This window comes from Diceros bicornis, chromosome 32 (genome assembly GCF_020826845.1).
Source record: "Diceros bicornis minor isolate mBicDic1 chromosome 32, mDicBic1.mat.cur, whole genome shotgun sequence".
Classification (NCBI taxonomy): domain Eukaryota; kingdom Metazoa; phylum Chordata; class Mammalia; order Perissodactyla; family Rhinocerotidae; genus Diceros; species Diceros bicornis.
The window spans coordinates 36,501,905-36,524,487 of record NC_080771.1 but is presented as its reverse complement, the minus strand read 5'-3'; the positions used below and the strand labels follow the sequence as shown (position 1 = coordinate 36,524,487).

The 22,583-nt window shown below is 49.8% G+C and overlaps 1 protein-coding gene across 7 annotated transcripts in view; it reads right to left on the bottom strand.

The window, feature by feature from the left end:
* BANP (BTG3 associated nuclear protein) overlaps positions 1-22,583 on the bottom strand; it is a 128,289-nt gene that overhangs the window by 2,872 nt on the left and 102,834 nt on the right. For 4 of the 7 annotated variants that reach the window (XM_058528441.1, XM_058528447.1, XM_058528444.1 and 1 more), the window contains one exon: positions 17,525-19,401. In XM_058528441.1, the coding sequence (XP_058384424.1) occupies positions 19,159-19,401 (243 nt within the window). In that variant the 3' untranslated portion in view covers positions 17,525-19,158. Of the gene's footprint in view, positions 1-1,893; positions 2,038-17,524; positions 19,402-22,583 lie in introns of those variants that run through there. The other 3 variants (XM_058528443.1, XM_058528446.1, XM_058528445.1) reach the window with 1 other exon arrangement.

Here is a 22,583-nt window from a genome sequence, read left to right as displayed (position 1 = left end):
CCTGTAGAAAGACCAGAAACTTATAGCCCAGTAAGATGACCCACCACACAACAGCCCAAATCTGAAGCACACATACACCGTGTGACACGTCCATGCCTGGTGAGCAGCAGGGAATGAAACTGCCTTTATGCAACGACCCATGTACAGTGACATCGGCGTCAAACACGTGTTACCTGGCATGGGACGAGGAGGACCATAGGAGTCTTTCTTCCAGGACAGGTCAACTCTTCGTACCACATCAAATAACCTGGTGGGAGAATTCATCTCCGCACACCCCCCCCCACCAATTCTCTGGGTTCTTGGTCACGCCTCACTCCTTCTCAGCTAACCTCCAGAGGGGAACATGCTCTGTGGTCACTGCTGTACCAAAGCCCAACACCACGTGGAGTCAGAAGTGCCTGGGTTCTGGCCACTCCCATGGTAGTGGCCGGAGGGTTCTGGTGGGAGCAGGGCGGCCATGGCTTCTCCAGGACCCAGGGAGGACAGCAGAACATGCCAGAAGGCAGGGCAGGAGCCACTACTATGGTCGGAGCAGACAAAGCCCCTGTATCACAATGGCTCTCGTCTGATCTCAGCAGCAAGTCAGTGATTTAAACCAACGGTCCATGCAGTTTGAGAACACAGGAGAACAGCACCTACAGCACCTCTGCATCATTCAAGGTTTGAGAACGCAGACAACCAGCACCTCTGGGTCACTCACGGCACCAGCAGCCTTGCGCTTTGTTCCAACCAAACCGCTGGCTTCTCAAGACCAATCCTATGGTTATTCTCAGAAAAACAGGAATATGCCCCAACTTCAAGACTGGTCGTTCTAAAAACACAATCAACCAACCAGACAGAACTGATCATGCCATCCCCTAAAGGGGCTCAAGCTGACAGGCTTCTGGCCGGCTCTCCACACTAGCACAGGGGCCAGGGGGCCAGGCCTGGTTCTCCCAGACCCAGAGGGACTCTAGAGAGGCCATGATGCTCGCTTGACCAAGTACACTTACCGCAGGGCAGCTCTGTGAACACTTCAAATACCTAAAGCAGCGGCCCTCTCATCTGACAGTTCAGAAAGTGTCCAAACAGTTTGAATGCCGGGTTTTCCAGTGCTCCTGGAGAAGCACTGATAACAAGCAGCACAGGAGGAGAACCACAGTCCAGCAAAACCAGATGATAAGAGGCATCGGTGGGGAAGCTGGTTGGTGCTCACAGTCAATCAGACATGCTGAGTAAGCACGTAATGAACGGAGGGAAAATCGGGTCTTACATATGTGGAGTTCCCGATAAGGCTGTTGAGCCGCCAGCTAGAAATGCACTGAAGGAAGCTGGAAGCCAGGCCAAATGGCGCCCACAGGACCAAGTGCAAGCACAAAGCTGTCGGGGCGATCCCGCATTTCCACCACAAACGAGGAGCCGCTCAGAGGCAAGTACCCCACAAACCCACCCCTGTGAAAAGGGTCCAGGCTGAGGGCTGGGGTTACAAACCAAAGCCCCTGGCCTGCAGGAGCACTGACCCCTGGGCTGGGCCAGCCCCACTCAGCGGTCTCAGGCAAACTGGGACGCCGTCGCTCTGCAGCCCCCAGGAGCAGGCTCTGCAGGGGATACAGTGCAGAACTTAATTTTTGCCTCTGAATTCACAGAGAAACGTTTGCACAAGACAGAATATCTCAAGAATAGGTTTAAGATTGGCACCTGGGCCAGGATCTAACTTCTCACCTTCATGTTTTCAGGCATTTATAAAAACTATAATCCCACATGAGTGCCCACGTCCAAATCATGCGTCTTTCAATGACAGTTTACCTTCCTCATAGGAGAATGTCAGTAGAAATACCCAAGCTGTGTTCATACCTGCAGAAGCCCCAGGACCTATCCGCAGACAGGGCATCCACTTCCAGAAGGAGGACCCACCTGAGCCGCAGTGCTGTGGTCAGTCACTGGCGCCAGCTGGACGTACTGCACCTGGATGTCACTGCCCTGGAGAGGTGACCCGTCCACCCCTGCAGTAGCTGGGTCGGAAGAGGCCACGGCTATCAGCTGGGCCCCCTGCAGCACCTGGAGAGACAAGGGAGATAGCCATCAGCACAGACATGACATGGTGCAGGCAGAGGCAAGTGCCACACTACCGCGACCCTATGAGCCAGGGAGGATGGCCCAGGACCATACTCCACACTGTGGGGTTCGTCTGTCTTGTGAATCATTTTGGAGTAATGTCTGATTGGCGAGTGTACGTGTGTGTGGCATGTGCATGTGTGTCACTATGTATGGCGTGATCAGGTTGTTCTACTATATCTGCAAGTTACCTCCCTCAAACGTCCACATATTGGACAGAAAGATGAGTTTTTAAGCCTTATAGGGAAAAAAAAAAAAACCAACCAGCTTGTGTTTCCAAAGAGTGAGCCCAGGAACACAGCCGAGGACGCGCCTGAGAACCCCTAGGATGGAGAGACGACGGGATATGAACAGGGAGGGAAGCACTTGAAGACCTTCCGGAAATCACTGTCGCTTTAAATTCATGGGAAGGGGAAACCCAGAGGGCAGCTGGGAAGGGGACAGGGAGGTGGCAGCACATCCACAACCTCCAGCAAGAAACATCCACTGGCTCTTCTGAGGAGTCCCCAAAGTGCTTGAGAGTTGGGGGAGATGATGAAGCCCCCCAAGAGTTGACAGTCAAGTTGAAGAAACAATGCAGAAACATGTGTGTGAGTTACAAAATCCAGCACTCCAGAAGGAGTGGATGGAGCTCTGGGTGAGGAGCAGTGAGTTAGAAGAGAGGAGACATCGGTGAAGGATGGCTGGAGAACTCCCAGGGATGAGACCGAGTGCCCGGGGTAGGTCTGACAGACCTCCAAGGAGACAAATCACAAACGCAGGATCCCCACCCTGGACTGTGTTGAGGAGGGCGACAGACCAGGCCCCTCGAGATGGGCTCTGGGAGACTCCATCACTCATGAGCACCTCCACGCCCAGGCCCACTTCCCACCCAGCCCACTTGGGACTCTAACAGCTGGGCAGGTGGGCTGGCGCCTTGATACCCCCACAGGCCAGAAGGTGGGGGGCATCTCTCAGGCTTTTCATTCATGATAGTGAGTTGCCATGAGCTGTGGGGTTTTTTACTTGAGGTTACGTCTCAACTCCCTCAAATTATATGCCCATGGGACCACCTTCTGGGGTTGCTTGTGGACCATCCACAGCAGGGCAACAATGATGACACTCCATGGTCAGCCCAGTGCCTCCTGCCACAGTCGTCAGAGCTGCGGGAGAGGGTGTGGATACTCGGGGAGAGGAGGGACTGACCCTCCAGGAAAGGTGGGATTGGGTACTGATAGCCAGGAGTCTACATAAAAATATAGTCCACGGTTTTAAAATAGCATCCTGCTTTTTGATGAGCAAAAGTTCTATTTCTTTAACAATGAATCCATCAGTGGAAAAAACAGGTAAATTCAATTTTTAGAATAAAAGATGGCAGAAAGTCCTTAACTACTTTTCCTTTTGTGTCTTCAGAAACCATCCGCAAACACAATTTCACATTCTGATGCCAGCCAGCTATGCTAGGAAGAATAACACCCCTGAGAGAAGTGTGTCCCAATCCCCAGACCCGGTGGGTATGTACCCTGACACGGGCAAGGGCACTTTGCAGATGGAATTAAGTTAATGCTCTCGAGATGGGGAGAGGGTCCTGGAGTATCAGGTGGGCCCAACGTCACACGGGCGTCTTTAAAAGCAGAGAATTTTCCCCAGCTGTAGAGAGGCAGGGAGATGCAACATGAGAAAGAATTGACTGACCAGCCATTCCTGGCTCAGAAAACAGAGGAAGGAGCCACCAGCCAAGGAATGCAGGTGCCTCTGGAAGCTGGAGAAGACAAGAAAACGGATTGTCCCCTAGATTCTCCAGAAGAAATCAGCCCTGTGACATCTTAATTTTGGCCCAGTGAGACCCATGAGAGCTTCTGACCTCCAGACTGTGATAGAGAAAACGTGTGTTGTTAAGCCACTAGGTGTGTGGTCACTTGTCACAGCAGCCACAGGACACGCATACAGCCACTCTCGCTGTTTCCTCAGCTGCCTCCTTCCGAGAGCAGGAACTGGCTTCTAGCTCCCCAAAGGGCTGACCTGGCAACAATGGCTCTTTATTAACACACTATGCTTTTCTGTTACACACCATTTGCACTAATGAGTTTTGGAAAGGTTTAAAAAAACTGGAGAAAACTAAAGCCTCCTCTATTATTCATTTCTTTTCCCTGGCACTTATTCTCCACCAGATCTTTCGTGATCAGAAAATACAACATGGTCCTGTCCAGCTCTGTAGCTTTGCTTCCCTGTCACCAGGAAGGCAGCCACCCCCCCAGAAGGCCCATTGGGGGACAAGCAGCACTGGACAGCAGCCGGCGTGGCCTCAGCAGAGCCAGGAGCAGAGCCTGGGCCAGGCCAGCCCAGCCTGGGAGCAGCCGCGGGCAGCAGAGCTTGAGGGTGTCCTCGTAGCACTCGAAGCCAAGGGTCCCCCCTGCATGAGTCTCCCCCGTGGCTTGGAAAGTGTCGTCATCTTTTAAGGAAACACAAGTCCCGAGAGGGCTCCCTAGGCCTCGCTAGTGAGCGTAGCGACACACCCTCCACTCCACAAACAGCTAGCAGAACAGAAGGTCAAAGGACTCTAACCCAGAAACACCAGGAGGGACCTGAAGAAAGGAGGATGCAAAGCTGTGTTTAGTCATCAGACATGTTTTAGGAGTGTCTGTCCACGAGGGGAGGGGAGGTGGTTTATTTTTATATTTCTGGCATTTAGAGCAAAAATGTCAAAGCTCATTCAAAATCACATGTCAAATGTCACATTTCCTTAACTTGAGCAGACTGAACTGATAGATCTGTTCCTTCGTTCACCAGTCCACACAGCGTGTCATGGCTCTGAGGCAGAGGAAGAGGACACCCAAGGATCAGTCTGCGTGGATGACCGCAGATGGACTCAGGCTCCACAGTCAGGGCAAGGATGTGAGCCACTCACGGGGAGGTGGGAGTGGGCAAGATGCCTGTGAGCACCCCAAGCTGAGCCGGCAGGCCTCCCTGCACATGCGCCCACTCACGACTGCCCCGTGCCCTGGTGTCCTGCCCTCAGCATCCAACCCGGTTGACGGCTGCCTCCGTCTCCTCTGCTCCTCCTTCCCTGGCCTCCCTCCCCGCTGCTGACCTTCCTCCCTTCTACTGAGAAATAGAAGCCAGCAGAAGGGACGCCATGACACCCTCATGCCCCACCCCTGGAGCCCTGATGGTCTCTGGGTGCACCATGCATCCTCTTCGGGTATTGCTCATGGCCTGCCCCCACCAGAACTCCAGGAGCTCCAGGATGGTGTCTAGCGCCATACCTGATACTCAGTAAATATTTGTTAAATAAATGAAAATGAAGCTGATGTTGATGAGGGAAGACTGAGAATGAGAAACAGGTGAGCAAACAGGCGATGTCTTAACAGGCCGGTCAGACAGGGCCTGGGTCACGACGTACAAAGGAAAACAGAAATGTGTCTGCACGTATTTCTACAGAGGCTCTCCTGGTGTCCGACAGAGGCTGATGCAGCTGGTTCTGAGCCAGGCAAGTCTAGGGGAAAAGCTGAAGAGACTCAAATGAAAAGCTTTGAGAAGAAAATGTTAAGGAGGTGAGAGTTCTTGAGAGTTAAGAAGACAACTTGGTAAGCAAGAAGAGAAAGGGTATGTAAGGAATACCTAACTTTCTGGCTAAACACAATATCACCTGTGGTGTTAGTGGAGGCGAGCACAGAGAAATGCCAGGTGGGGAGGAGGGAGGCCCCACAAGCCAGGCCTGCGCTGACCGCCCGCTCCATCCCACTGCTGGTCTTCAAGACCAGATGCCACCTTGCCTGGCCCTTGACGGGCTGTGGACCCTCTCCACAGCCCCGATACGACACGCTCCTTCCTTGCCCCTCTCTACAAGACTGAGCCAGCTGATGTGAGAAGAACTTTTATACCACTGGGATTCTCTGTGACAAGACAAATCCAGATTCTCAAGAGGGGCCACGACCGTTGTTTAGCGGTTAAGTGCGCGCGCTCCGCTGCTGGCGGCCCGGGTTCGGCTCCCGGGCGCGCACCGACGCACCGCTTCTCTGGCCATGCTGAGGCCGCGTCCCACATACAGCAACTAGAAGGATGTGCAACTATGACATACAACTATCTACTGGGGCTTTGGGGGAAAAATAAAAAAAAAAGATCAAATAGACATGCAGCCAAATGTAGCTGTGACGCTTGATTGGCTCCTGGATCAGGAAAAAAAAAAAAAAAAAGACATTTAAAAAAAAAAAAAAGAGGGGCCACGGAAAGGCAAAGTCAGTGGTAGTCTCTGAATCCAAATGCCACTGTTACACCCAAGCCAGCCACGGACAACCCGACGAGAATGTTCACTCACGTGCTTTGTAAACTTGAAAGCACCATTGAAAGCTCATGCACAAACAGATTACAAGAGCTATTACAAATACAGTAATTTGGTTACGATGAGCCAACTGCAGACACATTAAACTGCAAGATTGTAGTGTTTGATGAAAGTGAATGGAACTTATTGGTAAGTCTGAACTAATGAAATGGACATTTGCTTTTTCTTTGAGTTTTAAACTAGCCATCTAAATCATCTTACATTAAACTCTCTCTTAAGATCAAATGCCAACATGTGACTGGCCTTCACAAAATGCTCTCTAGCATCTACTGACCCACAGGCTCCAGGAGGCCATCAGGCCGCTCCAACTAGATGTCAGTTGATACCTCAGGCCCAGCTGGTCCTGCTCCCCTACCCAGGGCCCGCTGCTCCCTGTATCGCCCTCACCAATTCCTTCCCAGATGGCAGCCCGCCACGTGAACTCCTTCTCTCCAGAACACCAAACGCAGATCCTACTAAGGACCCACTGTGTGCAAGACACTGCAGGGGTAGGAATGGGTCCCCAAGAAGCCTACCCCATAGAACAAACACAGAACTACAAAGCAAAGAGGACCATGTTCTCAGAATGAGTAAATGAGAACGGAACAATGTCTAGTTTTCTCAGCTGAGGAGACTTGGGAAAGTTCTAAGGGAAAGTGGAGGGCTGGCCTAGGCATGGAGGGAGAGAGCGTCTTATGTAGAGGGAATGTGAAGGCCCAGCGACGGCAAACGAGGAGACGATGGGAAGGAGGGTGTCACAGAGAAGAGAGATGGGCTCAGGCCATACAGAGCTTGTAAGGCTTATGACTTGCTGTCACTAGTCCCTGAGGCTGCCCTGAGTTGTAATGGTGTCACTAGTCCCTCAGGGCCGCCCTGACTTATAGTGTTGTCACTACTCTCTCAGGGTCGCCCAGGCTTGTAGTCTGTCACTAGTCTCTCAGGGTCACCCTGACTTGTGGTCTGTCACTAGTCCCTCAGCACACCCTGACTTGTAGTCTGTCACTAGTCTCTCAGGCCCACCCTGACTTGTGGTCTGTCACTAGTCTTTCAGGGCCGCCCTGACTTGTAATGCTGTCACTAGTCTCTCAGGGTCGCCCTAACTTGTGGTCTGTCACTAGTCCCTCAGGGCCGCCCTGAATTGTAGTCGTCTGTCACTAGTCTCTCAGGCCCGCCCTGACTTGTAGTCTGTCACTAGTCTCTCACCCTGACTTGTAATGCTGTCACTAGTCCCTCAGGGCCGCCCTGACTTGTAGTCTGTCACTAGTCCCTCAGGGCCGCCCTGACTTGTAATGCTGTCACTAGTCCCTCAGGGCCGCCCTGACTTGTAGTCTGTCACTAGTCCCTCAGGGTCGCCCTAACTTGTGGTCTGTCACTAGTCCCTCAGGGCCGCCCTGACTTGTAGTCTGTCACTAGTCCCTCAGGGCCGCCCTGACTTGTAGTCTGTCACTAGTCCCTCAGGGTCGCCCTGACTTGTGGTCTGTCACTAGTCCCTCAGGGTCGCCCTGACTTGTGGTCTGTCACTAGTCCCTCAGGGTCGCCCTGGCTTGTGGTCTGTCACTAGTCCCTCAGGGCTGCCCTGGTTTGTAGTCTGTCACTAGTCCCTCAGGGCTGCCCTGACTTGTAATGCTGTCACTAGTCCCTCAGGGCCGCCCTGACTTGTAATGCTGTCACTAGTCTCTCACCCTGGCTTGTAGTCTGTCACTAGTCCCTCACGGCTGGTTTACTAGACCCTGGACTGAAATTAAAAAAAAAAAAAAAAATCTATGCAATGTTTTAAAATACAAAGCTAAAATATTAGGTATTATAATATGGTCACAGTTTTGTAATCATTGCACATTTTAAAAGATCCCTTAAGTGAATTTAAGGTCAAATAATCTAGCTATTTTGTAATGAAACTTATGAAATCATGGAACTTATTTCCGAGAAGGTTCTGCCTGTACTCTGGTTTTGGCGATGAGCCACTATCCCCTACAAATGGAAGGCATTTTGTGGTAATCTAAGAGTGACTTTTTTCCTGTCAGCATTGCCAATAAAGTGACTTTTCTCATGATCTACAGTTGACTAAATCTTAAGAATTATAATGTCAGAAACCTCAGAACCTAAATGCGCAGTGTTACAATAACAGGTAGGCACATTACCAGCCTGGCTGGTAAATGAAAATAAAAATAGGAAAATGCTCTCAAGTGGGACTTCCTTCAGATCTCTAGGCCTTTTAAATGTTTCCACATTGGTCTGGTTTTGATAAGTGCTTCAGGAATGAGCTGAACAGTTAACACGCACAGGACTGCAGGGAAAGACCGTCCAGCCACTTAGTTACTCTCCTTCTCCTCCTCGCACACCAGACCCTGCAGAGAAAACCTGCTCATGGTGACCTCAAAGTGAGGAGCTGGGAATGTGACCTGGAAGGGGCTACCGTTCCGCCCAGGAGAAAATGTGCCGGGAAAGGGGTCACTGTTCTTCAAGTGGGGACAGCTAGTACAGCTGCAGGGAGACAAGCTTCTCTACAGAAGAAAATGGCTTTAACTAGAGCAGGAAGGAAAGGCCCAGCTTTTTATACTAAAAAAATGACCTTGCCCTGCCATTCAAGCTGGAACTAAGCCAAGGGAAGGGGAAGCATCGTGAGCCAGGCCGGCCACCGAGGAAGCTCTGCTGGGAGAGGCTTGGCACTGAGATTTGGCTCTCAGAGCTGTGTCCACCTGCTTCACCCACCAGTGCCCTTGTGTAGCCTCAGGAAGGCACCACTGGGACCTGGGTGGCCCACCTGGCCTCCCTCACTTGCTTGCAGGTGTCACTCCACTGCTGGACACGCCCCTTGAGGGGTCTCCCCGACAGCATGCCCCCCCAACATCCGCACTCGGGTGGGAGCATCACCCCAGTCCCTGCTGTGGGCACCCTCACCAGGTGCCTGTCCTGGGTGACCAGTAGGTATCCAGATGGGGCAAACAGCTTGCCAGGGGAAGACGTCCTGGGCACAGGCCCAGTGCAAAGCCTTGGTCAGAGGATGGGGGCCCCCACGAGGGGGCCTTACCAGGAACCCTGTGTGGCTGGGCTGCCCCACCTGCTCCCAGCGACCGCAGCTCCCACACCTAACTCCAGCACCAGGAGAGCTGGCTCTTTGGACAAAGCAATTCCAGATGCTTTTCAGGTAGTCCTCAAAACTTGGAAAAACTCTTCTAAGGTGAGATTAACATTTTGTTAAAGAACACATCTTCTCAAAACCAGTGTGAAGATAGAGAAGATTACAATTGTGAAGAGAGAGAAGATGCAGTAAGGAGTTCAAAAGGCCCACTCTCCAAGCGCTTCACCTCCTCCCCAGCCAGCGGCGCCGGGACTTCCAGCAGGAACCGCCACGGAAACCAGACTTATTGACCACAGTGAGGCCCATGGAAGCAAACACAGGTGAGGACATCAGTCTCAGTTTCCATAAAACCACCACCACCACACGGCTGAGGAGGATCCCGAGGATACGTGCAGCCCGATTTCTTCTGCGCTAGACAGACACGCATGAATCGGGTCTCGCCCATCTGAAGACATTGATTTTAAACAAAGGAGGAGTTCATTGATGTTCTAAAAGGATGGGCAGCAGGATGGCCAAATTATAAATCACTGATTTTTCAGCCAATCGAGACATATTTATTAAGAGAAGGTGGTAAATATGTGGCTGGAGATGCTTCAGTTTGTTTTAAAGGACCTACGTGAGCTTGTGCACTGAGCAAAGATCAGAAATTACTGGTGGCCACCCTCGGGGGGTGGGGGTGAGCGTCCAGGCTGGGAGGGAAACTCACTCACCATGGACCTTGTGCGGTAGTTTCTTTTTTTACCTCGTGCTGTTTTCATAATAAAAGAATGAATCATGTTAACTAGCAGGACGACATGGAAGAAGACCCAACGGGAGCCCTCCCTTCAGACTGATGCAGTCGGAGGTAGGAAGGCATCAGTAGCTGGTAAGGGCAGGCAGGAGCCAGCACACAGAGTGAGGCACAGAGAGAGGGGCTAAAGGTGAGGAGGTGGCAGGGACCCCACACACAGCGCCTCAGGGAAGGCTCTGCAGCCTGGGCCCAACCACAGGGGAGCTGGTGGCAGGAATGGACATTCGGGTAGAAATGCACCTCCTCTCTCTCATAATCACATCACCTTGAGGGCAGGTCGTGTTTTACGAGGCTAATACAGTGAAATGAGTAAAAATAAAAACAAAGTCCTACAAAGTCAATTACACAAAAGACTGTGATCTGCCCACTTCTCAGCCATGCTGCTCAAAGCAGTCCACAGCCTCCTGAAATACAGAGCAGGCTGAGATGGAATGTGTTGATTTGAACTTGATTTTAAATTAGTGATGAGTAAAACCCATTTATGTCAAATCGTAAAGGTAGAGCAGCAAAAATGAGGTCATGTGCCAGTCACATGGATCACTGTGGCTCCCGGAGATGAGGAATCCACTGAAAATGTGTCAGTCGACTCTTGCTCTGTTAGGAGGACAGGGGCCCAGCACCTTAGCCTGCCCCCTGCTCTACAATGAGCCCGATGTCTGCCCACGTCCCCACCTCCTGCAGCTCAGTGAGGGCACAGCGCACCTGGACAACTTTCCACTTGCCTCCCTAGAATGAGCTTTCACCCTTCTTTGTTCTTTCCACTCATTTTGTTTGCAGCCTTTTCCAAACAGGCTCTGGAATGCAGAAACATCTAACTGGAATGCAGTGAGCTCCCAGGCCAGTAGCCAGAAGCATCACCTCCAGGCTTCCAGCTACAGCTCGCCTGCGGCTGACCTTGGTGTGGGACTCCCCAAGAGCAGCACATCATTGTATGTGAAACACACTCACGGATGGGGTGCAGGCACGTGCTCCTCTCCCAGCTTCATTTAGAGGGTTTCCCCTAGACATTTTTGAAGTAGAGCCAATTATTTTCAAAGAAAAGAAAAATGGCACAGGGTATGAATCTGAAGCAGCCTACTAAGGGAATCCTGGATCTAAAAGCACTTTTTTTGGAGCACACACATCTGGTTTTCCTCTATATACTGCCAATTCTGAAACTATTTAATACCCAACTGAGATAATGCAAAACTGGTGCAAAACCTAAAATAAATACAAGAAGCCCAAGGACTTTTCAGTAATATTTAGATATAAAATTCTGAATCCAACCCAGAATCCACCCACATGCAAAAAAAACCCAAAAAAAACAAACAAAAAAATCCCTCATGCACTTAAAAGATCTGCTTTCAACAAAGTTTAATTAAGTCTGTGGCCAGAAACAAGAATGGACCACCAATCCAAAGGCCTCTTAGAAAAGCCAAGGTCATTTCCTTTTTTTGTCATTTACTTCTAAATCCAACTTGTTAAAGGAACACGATCAACCAGGTTGACTTTCTCAAATCTAGATGTTAATTCAAAAAGTAGCTTCCTTGTGATAGAAAATGAAGAGTTGAGCAAAAGACGCCTGTCCCAGGGATGCCCCCAAACCAACACTGGCCAGGAGACCTACCAGCCCGAAACCTTTTTCATACATTCATACAGCAAACGCCAAAAACAAGTTATCATTCTTAAGCCTTTAAACCCACTGACAGGAACACTAATGTGTTCCCTTAGAGTCCATCTTGAGTGCTGTCATAAACCAAGTCGCCCATTAGTGGACAGTCAGAAATGAGCACAGACGGCAAGAAAACCACAGGCGAATGCACATGTCGCTCCTCTGGAATCATCCCTCCAGCCCGCAGAGCAAGACCCAGCAGAGGGGCTTCTCACAGGCCTTCGAGTTCAAGCCAACTGATGCAACGTTTCAGACAGGCATCCAACGGCCAGCAAGGCAGCGCTCTCAAAGCTAACGGGCTAATGGTCCTGAGCCAGGTTTACAGCCCAGATGCTGGGAAGATGCCCCAGGGACCAACGTCCAGATTCTGTTCACATAAAGATGCTGGGTGGTGAGCAACAATGAAAAGCAGTTTCTGCCGTATGCCCTGCGGCTCCTTCTAGCATCAGAGCACGAACCTCAAACACAATCTGGGGAGAAAGCAAAACAAAACCTAAAAAATATAATAAAGCAAAAACGGAAGTCTGGAGATACTTGGTATTCATTCCCCACCATTCCAGATAGGGCAGCATTCCTGGGAGCAAATCTTAACCATGTGTCTTAAAATCTTCCAGTTGATTAGGGTGGGGGGAGGTTTAATAACTCAGCCAAAGTCAAATCCAAGCCCCTCCTCTTTTTCTCGTGGGCTCCAGGCCTCTGGCTTCTAGAAGGGGCTGGGGAGGTGGGCGGGGAGTGAGAGAGACAGAGCAGGAAGAAAATACAAGGTTTATTTTAATTACAAGTGTAAGTGATATATCATATCACTACAGGGATGTTCAGACACACTTGGGGAAGGAAGTGGGGGGCACCGGGGAGCCCAGCCTGCCAGCCATCACACCTCACCCTTGCGATGGGTGGAGATGCCGCCCAGACTGACCGTGAAAACAAAGTGGAGCACAAGCAGCGGGTCGGGGCTGCTGCCTCTCACTGTCCCAGGACAGGGTTCTCACAGCTCACATCGTTTCTTTGTTAATTTGGAAAGCCCACTGCCCAGAACTACAGAAATTACTGTTGCATTCACTGTGACAGGGCAAAAGAAAGAACTTCTAAAAAGAGGTGGTGCAACTTTCCTATTGCATCCAAGGCAGTAGGAAGCATTTATACCACCTTATAAATGTCTGTGCTTTACTGGGAGATAAGAATGTAAACCAATATTCCCTCCTAATCGGTAGTGAAAAAAGTGATTTTTACAAAGAAGGTGCACCAGTCTGCAAATTCTCTTATCCACCAGCCTGTACGAGTGATAAGAAGAGTGATAAGCACGCCACAGGCCTCATGGGGGAAGATCAAGAGAGACGCCTCCTAATGACAGGGTGAACCCCCAAAGGAAGCACCTTAGAGCCCTTGCATGAATTGAAAAGTTCATCGTGTCGTAAAAACACACGGTCTCGCTGTTGATGCCGACAGATGATTTGCTGTGAGATGTCAACTCACAGGACACCTGCACCTTCCTCATCCTGGGCGTGGCCTCAACCAGTGCAGCCTTACTATTCTATTCTGATAGACCACAGTGCTTGCTGTCTCCAAAAATCCAGAATGCAATTTCCATGCCAAGTAAGATGAATTACACACCAAATAGATAAAATCTATGTGGCGACAACTTATTTCCCTCTTTACCACAGGGGCCCTCTCTGGCGAGGACAACACTTCTTCCCTTTCAAGGAGGCGGTCCTAGAGGCCACTCCATTCCCACAGCCTAACCTCAAAGTGCATGGTGACTTCAGTGCATTCAAGGAGGTATACAAAATCTGTCTACTACCACTCCTCCTCCCACGTACAGTGGAGAAAGGACTGAGCCTGCGTGCACACCAGAGCGATGGGAAGAGGCTGGGAGGGACGTGAGAGGCAGAGGACACAAGTGTCTCCCACAAGGAAGGCCCACAGCACCCAGAACTTCACAAAACGCACTTCGCCTCACAAACGACTTGTTCTGTGGTACAGAACTTGGGTTTATCACATCTCTGAGGGAGGCGGGTCTGAGGTGGAGTGGTCAGCCAACATCCTGCCGATCAGGGGGTAGGGGGTGCTGTGAGTCCAGTTGTGTCCTTCCCAAAATTTTATGTCCACATCCTAACCTCTGGTGCCTATAAATGTGACCTTATTTGGAAATAGGGTCTTGGAGGATGCGATTAAGTCAAGATGAGGTCACGCTGGAGTAGGACAGGCCCTAATCCAATGATAAGTACCCTTCTAAAGAGGGACATCTGGACACAGACACAGGAAGGAGAACACCGGTGACCACAGAGGCAGAGATTGGACTGATGTGGCCACAAGCCCAGGGGTGCCTGGAGCCACCACGAGCTGGAAGAGACAAGGAAGGATCCTCCCCTAGAGCCTCCGGAGGGAGTGCAGTTGACCATGATTTTGGACTGCTGGCCTCCAGAACTGTGAGAGAATAGATTTCTGTTGTTGCAAGCCACCCAGTAGAGGTCACTGGCTTTGGAGTGATAGTCCAGGAACAGTCTTCCCACTTTCAGACCCTCAGGTGGAATGCAATAACCCCATGCCCAAGGCCACCTGGTCAACTGTCTTTAGCTGACAAAGCCTCAGGCCTTTTGCTTCCCAAGAACAACCTGATGGCTCCTCTTGTCTCCCTAGTCTTTCACAGCTCCTTATACACCAGTTCCTCCAGGTGAGGTTCAAAGGGTAGCTTGCTTGCCCCCACCCTTTCAAAGAGGCAGCCAACAGTCTTCCTCCAAACTGCAGGGCCTCATGCTCCCCAGACACCTTGACAGATGTGGGGGCGAGTCTGCATGGGTCAGGGCCCCAGGCCCCAGCAAAACCAGTGCACAAGGGATGCCCCAGGCAAGGCATGTGGATAAGGACACGGTAAGGCCAGGTGCAGACAAGAGCAGCCAGACATGAACATGAATCTGAAGCTGCTCACCTCGCTTAAAGACCATCGTAAGAAAGCTGTCAAAATTCAGAAGAACCGAGCAATGGTCTCTTAAAAAGCCAAATTCCAGCTTTCCATTGAGAACAGGCTGCCTTTGGACTGACTTCTAATTAACCTGCAGAAGGGGCACCTCCTCCCATATGCTGATAGCGCGTCCCTCACCTGAATCAGCGCAGGGCAGGAGTGGCTCTCGTGAGTGCTCAGTCCCCTCACCGAGATCCACCCTGCAAATGCAGCTGGGACCCAACTCCACCGCGGGCCGCGGTCCCCCAGGAGCCTGCCCATCCGAGGCAATGTCTCAGGAAATCTCATGTAGTAAGACACAGTGCGATTACTGTCTTGTGAAAAAGATCTCTGGGGACCAAGAGGCCACAAATACTTCCAGGCCCAAATCTCCTTTCTGCATCCACAGCAGCGCTCAGTCCCAACATCCCAAATCCTCCCCGGGAACAGACAGGGTGAATGTGTGTGTCCTCCCAAATTCATATGTTGAACCTCTAATGCCCAATGTCATGATATTTGGAAGTGAGGCCTTTGGGAGGTGACTAGGGTTAGATGAGGTCATGAGGGTAGAGACCCCATGATGGGATTAATGTCCTTCCAGGAGGAGGGGGGGACACAGGATCTTTCTCTGTGCACTTGCACCAAGGAAGGCCATGTGAAGACATAACCAGGACGAGTCCTCACCAGAACCTGACCATGCCAGCACCCTGATCTCGGACTGTCAGCCTCCAGAACTGTGAGGAATAAATGTCTGTTGTTTAAGCCACCCAGTCTGTCGTATTCTGTTATAAGTGCCCAAACTCAGACAGAAGGTGACAGTACATAAACACCATCATCTTCCTTCTAGTGAGGTGGGAAAAATATCCTTAGGAGATGAAGTTTCAAGAACTCTCCAATTACCAAAAGGCCCAGCTTGGTGATAGACCAGCCAAGGCATTTTGGACAAGTTTGCAGGTGGTTGGAAGGACAGATTGCTGCAAAAGAAAAACCCCACCAATGGACCCAGAGGCATCTCTGATATACAAGCCTTGGGTTTGAAATCCACTGGTGTTAACTTTCAAGGACTTTTCAATGGAAGGGACATTCTGAGACACACAGCGTTATCCTCAATGGTTCTCAAAGACCTAGTTTATATATGTATCAAGTTCAACTTAGGAAGAATCCCTTCGGCAAGGTCCTGGACTCCCAACACCACGAAGTGTTTCTCTGGGAGTATTTTGAATTTGGGGACTTCACCGAGTGAGTGTCACCTTGGCCCCTTGATGGTGAGAGACTACGTTCCTAACCTCTAGAGCTCAGACAGAGGGAAATGAAAGACAGGCGAGGGCAATAGCCTTTTTAATGTGCCCCAGTCTCTGGAGGATTCCCGGCCATGAATGACATAGCAGAACCTGGGCCAGCTCCTGCCCTGCACCCCCCTCAGATGGGAGCACAAGTTGACTGTACTGTCAAGGACAGTGTGCCATTCTTAAACACTCTGGTGTGGACGAGGAAAAGCTTGGCTTGAATGTGACCACTGCTTGTCTTTGCTGAGTAGTGCGCTCACGGCACCTAACCCTGAGGTCGGATTAACTGACACTGGGAGTCAGAAAGGGGCAAACGTTTAACTTCAGGTGTAAAGAATTTCTTTAAACTTTCTCTAAGTGAAAAAACACCCCAAAAGCAACACTTTACGTTGAGCCAATAGTGGGCTACCTCTGGGGAGGAGGGTGCCGCCAGGGAGGAGCGAGTTCACGTTCTGCTTTAGAACGTGCTTCCTTCCACGCTTCTATACTGCACAGCGTGGGGCCGTGTTCCTGCTGTTACTCACTCAGTGAAAACCAGAAACCACCACCACAAATAACTCAAGATGCTCCCATCTGGAGGAGGGAGAGAGGGAGGGGAAACTTCCTCATGAAGGTGGTTTCATCGCAGAAACAATCGTGCTCCGGATACAGAGTCCAAGCTACAAGTTCAAGCTGTGGCCCCAGGTGCAGGTGCAGCCGGGCCGAGACCAGGGTGGGTCAGCAGGGTGACGACCTGGAGCTCAGGGCTCCCTCCCCCACACTGCCACTGGGCAAACCCACGGGAAGCCGGCAGGCAAGGACGGAGCCAGGAGAGCAAGGGTTCATGCGAGAGAGTGGCCAACAACCAGGGACGTTCTGCGTCCTGCTCCACCACACACAGAGTGCGTCCTTTCCGGAGGGTGTCCTGGCTACTGCCTGTGGCTGTGTTAGGATCACACATACACTATTTAGTTGTCAGAAGAGCCCCTGTGGATCATCATCCAGCCCAGACGTGAGCAGATAAGGACCCCGAAGCCCTGGACAGTGGCCGGGAGTCCTGAGGCCTCAGCTCCGGTGCCGGGCACTCGGCACAGATGTCATCCTGTTTGTTATCACCAGCTCCACGTTGCCAGGGAGGAAACAGAGCCTCAGAAGCTAACTTCTGTGCCCAGGATCACAGGCCAGTGAAAATAAAGCCAAACAGAAGACGCTTTGAACACAGCTGTGCCAACTCCCATCCTACCACAAGGCTGGGCCAGTGACCCGCGAGGGACTGAGATGTGTTAGAAAAAAGTGAAAGAATGATGACACGGCAAGGCACATAACTAAGAAACCTCAAAAGCCTCATTTGACTTGAAAAATAATTTTCCTTTAAAATAACAAGGAAAATTATTTACATGAAATCCCTCCACTCCAGCCTTTGTCATGAGGAGAAAACAGCTCCTGGCTTTCCTTCAGGTTCTCTTTGGCCAACTGGCCTCTTGGTGGAACAACTGCTGATCAGGGTGTGTTCTCCTGGGTGTGTTCTCCAGCTCTGAGGAGAACTCAACTCAGGTGCCAATGGAGTGTCACCCCAAACAGTAGACAATTCTCTCAAAAGGATTCCTCAACTGGTGACATCGTGAAGACCTACTTTTAAGGAGCCACGCTCTTCCCTCCCCCTTCCACAAACCTGCCATTACCTGGGCCCAGGTATACCCAGTCGTCTTCAAGTCCTCTCAGAACCTGGTCAAGATGACCAGATGCTGAGAGCCCACCAGTGGCCAGCAGCTGATGGCCTGTGTCTGGGCTTGTGGCCCATGAGGTCTCACGTTTCACTGCTTTGTCATCGCCCGCCCCACTCCTGGTGACGTAATGCATCCGTTAGTGGACAGGGGCTCCTGTCACCAGATTGGTGGCCCACACCATTAGTATTCTACAGGTTTCATTTCAATATCATCTCTATACATCGATTTTTATCTCTCACCACCTAGAATGCCATCCTCAAGGCTCAGGCCAACTGTCAATGGTAGGCACAGGGGTTATTTTTATGGGACGTCCCCAGTACCAAGTGCAGAGCATCGTGTGCTGTGCATAGAAGATAAAATAGGGACAGGAGAGGAGAAGAGCCCTTGAAAGCAAGCACAACAGCTCCCAGGGGCAGGTCGAGAGGCAGAATGAAAGCCAGTCTGGGGTCACTTTACAAAATTGTTTGTTTTACTTTGGGAGTCAATATGAAATAGTGGCCTGAATTTAAAAATAAGTGACTATATTTGTCTACACATGAAAATAATTCCTAGATTATTTTTCTCCCCTGAAGGTACATTATGCACAGAGCAGCTCTTCATCTCTCCCTCTCTGTCTCTCTTACACACACACATACACGATGGTTTCAGATGGTACACTTTCTCTCCAATCCAAACCCAGTGGCACGTCACATATATTTCACTTTTGGACTGCAAATCCTTAGAAGAAATGTAAAGACAGATAGCAGTGGATTTTACCAAATAGTTGCAAACAATCACCTTATTATCTATGTGAGAAGAAACACGGAACCTTTCCACCCGCTCAGAATAAGGGGGAGACCATCTGATTCTTTGGTATTTTACTTGATTAGAAATGGACCTCTGCTCTGGAATTGTATAAAAAGTCATAATATTAGCATTTGCACTGGTTCTGCTATGGATTGTGCCAAATTTCTAAACACATACCCTTACAGGGTCCAGAGCAGAGCTTCGTTACGGTGGGTGCACACAGACACAGCCCTGTATGATGCTGTCTGCCTGTCCTCCATAACCTGTCGGTGTGGACACTCCCACAAATCACAGGCTCCCAGCGAAGAGGAAAGGAACTGGGGTTCTCACTGTCCTTCAGTTTCCCAAAGGTCGGTGAGGGAGTTAAACAAAACTGGGTTCTCTTTTAGTCATTTGAACACACTCTTAAAGCAACAGCTTCCATATTTTAACCAGGGCCCTGATCAGACTGGACCTGGGATTTCTAGATGAAAGATTCCTCATAAACACACAACGAATTTAACACTACTCAGTGGTTCACTCTCAATCTTAGTGGAAAATTGGGAAATTATACTGTGCCTGAAACTTTCTTCCTCCTGCAGTAATTCCGTCCTCTCCTGGTTCAAGGGCTTGGTGAGACTTCAGTTGGCTCACTTGTGTCTTCTCATCCATCAGTTCCGGTACCATCAGAACTCGGCACTCACACCGCAGGCCCCACTGCTCACGTCTCTGGCCACTGGACTGTCCAGTGGGTGGTTCCTTTGATGGCCCCCCTCCCTCCCTGCTCAGCACCTGCATTGTGACAATGTAGTATATAGTTACTGATAATTTTAATCATGAGTAATAACCTGGAAATGTGTAGAAGAGTACTTGACAAGGACAATGACGACATGCTCCTAAAAATCTCCAGACCCTGGAGACCAGCAGCGCAGGGGCACACTCTGGGTAAACTACGGCACCCCTCCCGGCCCTGACTCCCCTCGAGTTCTCTCCACCATCTAAATCCTTCCACTGTGGAACGTAACCACCAGAGTCCAAACACGACCACGGTTACAGGGATGGAGAACCAGCTATGGTTTCACACAACACAGACCAGATGAGGGAAAAGCCAGCTGGTTGCAAGAGGAAGGAAATGCCCTAATTGGTGTCTTCCACTCCCAATTTCCTTGACTATGGAGAAGTGAAGTATCTGGAGCTCATGACAAGCATTCAGGGGGCACTCCCGCTTTGGAAGTCTCACCTCCCACCCACCTTCCCTCTCCACAGGTCAGAAACTCAGAAATTAAGGTCCTGGTGCAGCAGTGGTAACTTGGTTTCCTTTCAACAGACAGAAGCTGCTCTGACGGCTTCTGGAATAGAGTTCTTGGGTCTAAGGAATCCTTTACATCTTCCTTAGCTGCTCTGCGCCAAGTCCCCCACACTGACAGGTACACTGGCCCAGCACCCACCACAGGCTCAGGCTGGTGCCCACTCACATGGTGGTCCTATCCACGACACAGCAAGCACGCTACTGAGAAACAGACACACTTAACAGATCACGACAAAAAAACCAAAAGGAATCACCACACCTTCCTCACGCAGAGAAAATTCTACAATTTGGATCCCACTAAAAAGAAATTTGGAATTATTGAGAAGTCACAATTTTTCAGCTTACTGAACTGTAAGTTTTCTTTTGTTTTTTTTGAGATTTTTTTGTTTTTGTTTCAAGGAAGATTGGCCCTGCGCTAACATCGGTTGTCCATCTTCCTCTTTTTTGTTTCTTTTTTTTTTACCCCAAAGCCCCAGTACATAGTTGTGTATCATAGCTGTAGAGTTGTGGCTCTTCTATGTGGGATGCCGCCTCAGCGTGGCTTGATGAGCGATGCATAGGTGCGCGTCCAGGATCTGAACCGGCGAACCCCGGGCCGCCGAAGCAGAATGCACGAACTTAACCACTACGCCACTGGGCCGGCCCCCTGAACTGTAAGTTTTAAATAAGTACTTTTCTACACATTTCCAGGTTATTACTCATGATTAAAATTATCAATAACTATATGCTACATTTTTGAATGGCTTAAAAATGGAAGAGTGTTTCAAAATGTTTTCAATTAACTGTGTATTTTACAATTAACTAAGTGCTAACTTGGAATAATTACTACTGTTATTCATCAACAAGTAATCATTAAGTATTAATAATGTGATACTACACTGGGGGCTGTGAGGAAAAGCAATGAATAAAATTTGGATCTAATAGTATTAAAACTATTTAATTTAACCTTTTAAACATATATTTGAAAATAATGAAATTGATCAAAAATGATTCTTGAATTTCAAAGCCTCCCACCCCTCCCTTGACTGACTGGAGTCACAAGACTTCGATGTGGCTCAGGGCAGGCTGTGGGCACAGTGACCAGCATGCACCATGTCCAAATAATTGGAATTATCTTTGGGGTTTTATTATAAAACTACTTCAGCCTCAACTAATATGAGCCCCTTCAAAGACATCATTTCAATTACCTAAAACACTGAAAATGTACATTTAAGCAATCATTTCCTCCAACTTCTCTCTAAAAACCACTATAATATCCTTCCCAGTCCAGACCGTGGTCCAGCTTTTTCCTGGCCTTGCCTGACCTGAAACAGCCTTGTCCATTACAAGTACAGGGGCGAAATGATGGGCCTAAAGTCACATGCCAGTGTCACTAAGCAGTTACCATCGCCCAGGCCTGGAACTAGACCCTCGCTGCTCACAAGAGACCAAGAAGCTACAGCACAGCCAGTTCTTGGGTGGGTGTTTGGTGTCCACCTGCCTCAGTCCACTTTGCTCCATATAACAAGCCTCTGCTGGGGACCAGAAAGATTCCTGAAGGACTGGCGCCAGCAGCAGGAAAAAACTTACTGAACTGTAAGTTTTCTTTTGTTTTTTTTGAGATTTTTGTTTTTGTTTCAAGGAAGATTGGCCCTGCACTAACATCTGTTGTCCATCTTCCTCTTTTTTGTTTCTTTTTTTTTCCCCAAAGCCCCAGTACACAGCTGTGTATCATAGCTGTAGAGTTGTGGCTCTTCTACGTGGGATGCTGCCTCAGCGTGGCTTGATGAGCGATGCATAGGTGCTCGTCCAGGATCTGAACCGGCGAACCCTGAACCGCGGCCCCTCGTCCTGTCCGGGCCAGGCTTCCTTGACCAGGCGGCAGGAGATGTACAGTTGTTTTTGTGACTTTTCTAGGATATGTTTTGGAACTAGTCAACACAAAACTCACTCCGCTCTGACCTTCATGGCTTAAATTCTATTTTCTATCATTTCTGGTAGGGAAGGCTTTTCCATAAGAGATTAATTCCCTGAGCTACCTCAGTTCTCCAAGATTTCTGTTTGTGTTTTGGCACACAATGCAGGCACATATTTTCTTGAAGGGAACATTTTTATTAGAAGTGAAGTGACACAGTGTATGCCATCTGTGAGGTTGAGAGTGTTCTCCTGGTGTGATAAACCATTAAAAGTGGATTAAAGTCTCCCAGAAATAGAAGAGACTGTTTTACTGCAACAGATAAAGGCAACTTACACATACACACACACATCCTAAATACATACACCCACACACACCCACCCACATACACCCTACACACTCACCCTACACACATCCCCACACATACCCTACACAACCACCCATCCACATACACGCTTGACACACATCCTACACCCACCTCCCACCCACCCTATACACACATATACACCCACCTACATACACCCTACACACCCACCCTACACATACTCCCACACCTACCCTACACACTCACCCACCCAGATATACCCTTCACACACACCCTACACCCAGCCACCCCCCACTCACCCTATACACACACACACTCACCATATACACCCTACACACACACCCTATATACAACCTACACACACACCCTATATATACCCTACACCCACACCCTATATACACCCTACACCCACACACACCCTACACATCCACCCACCCTCATACACC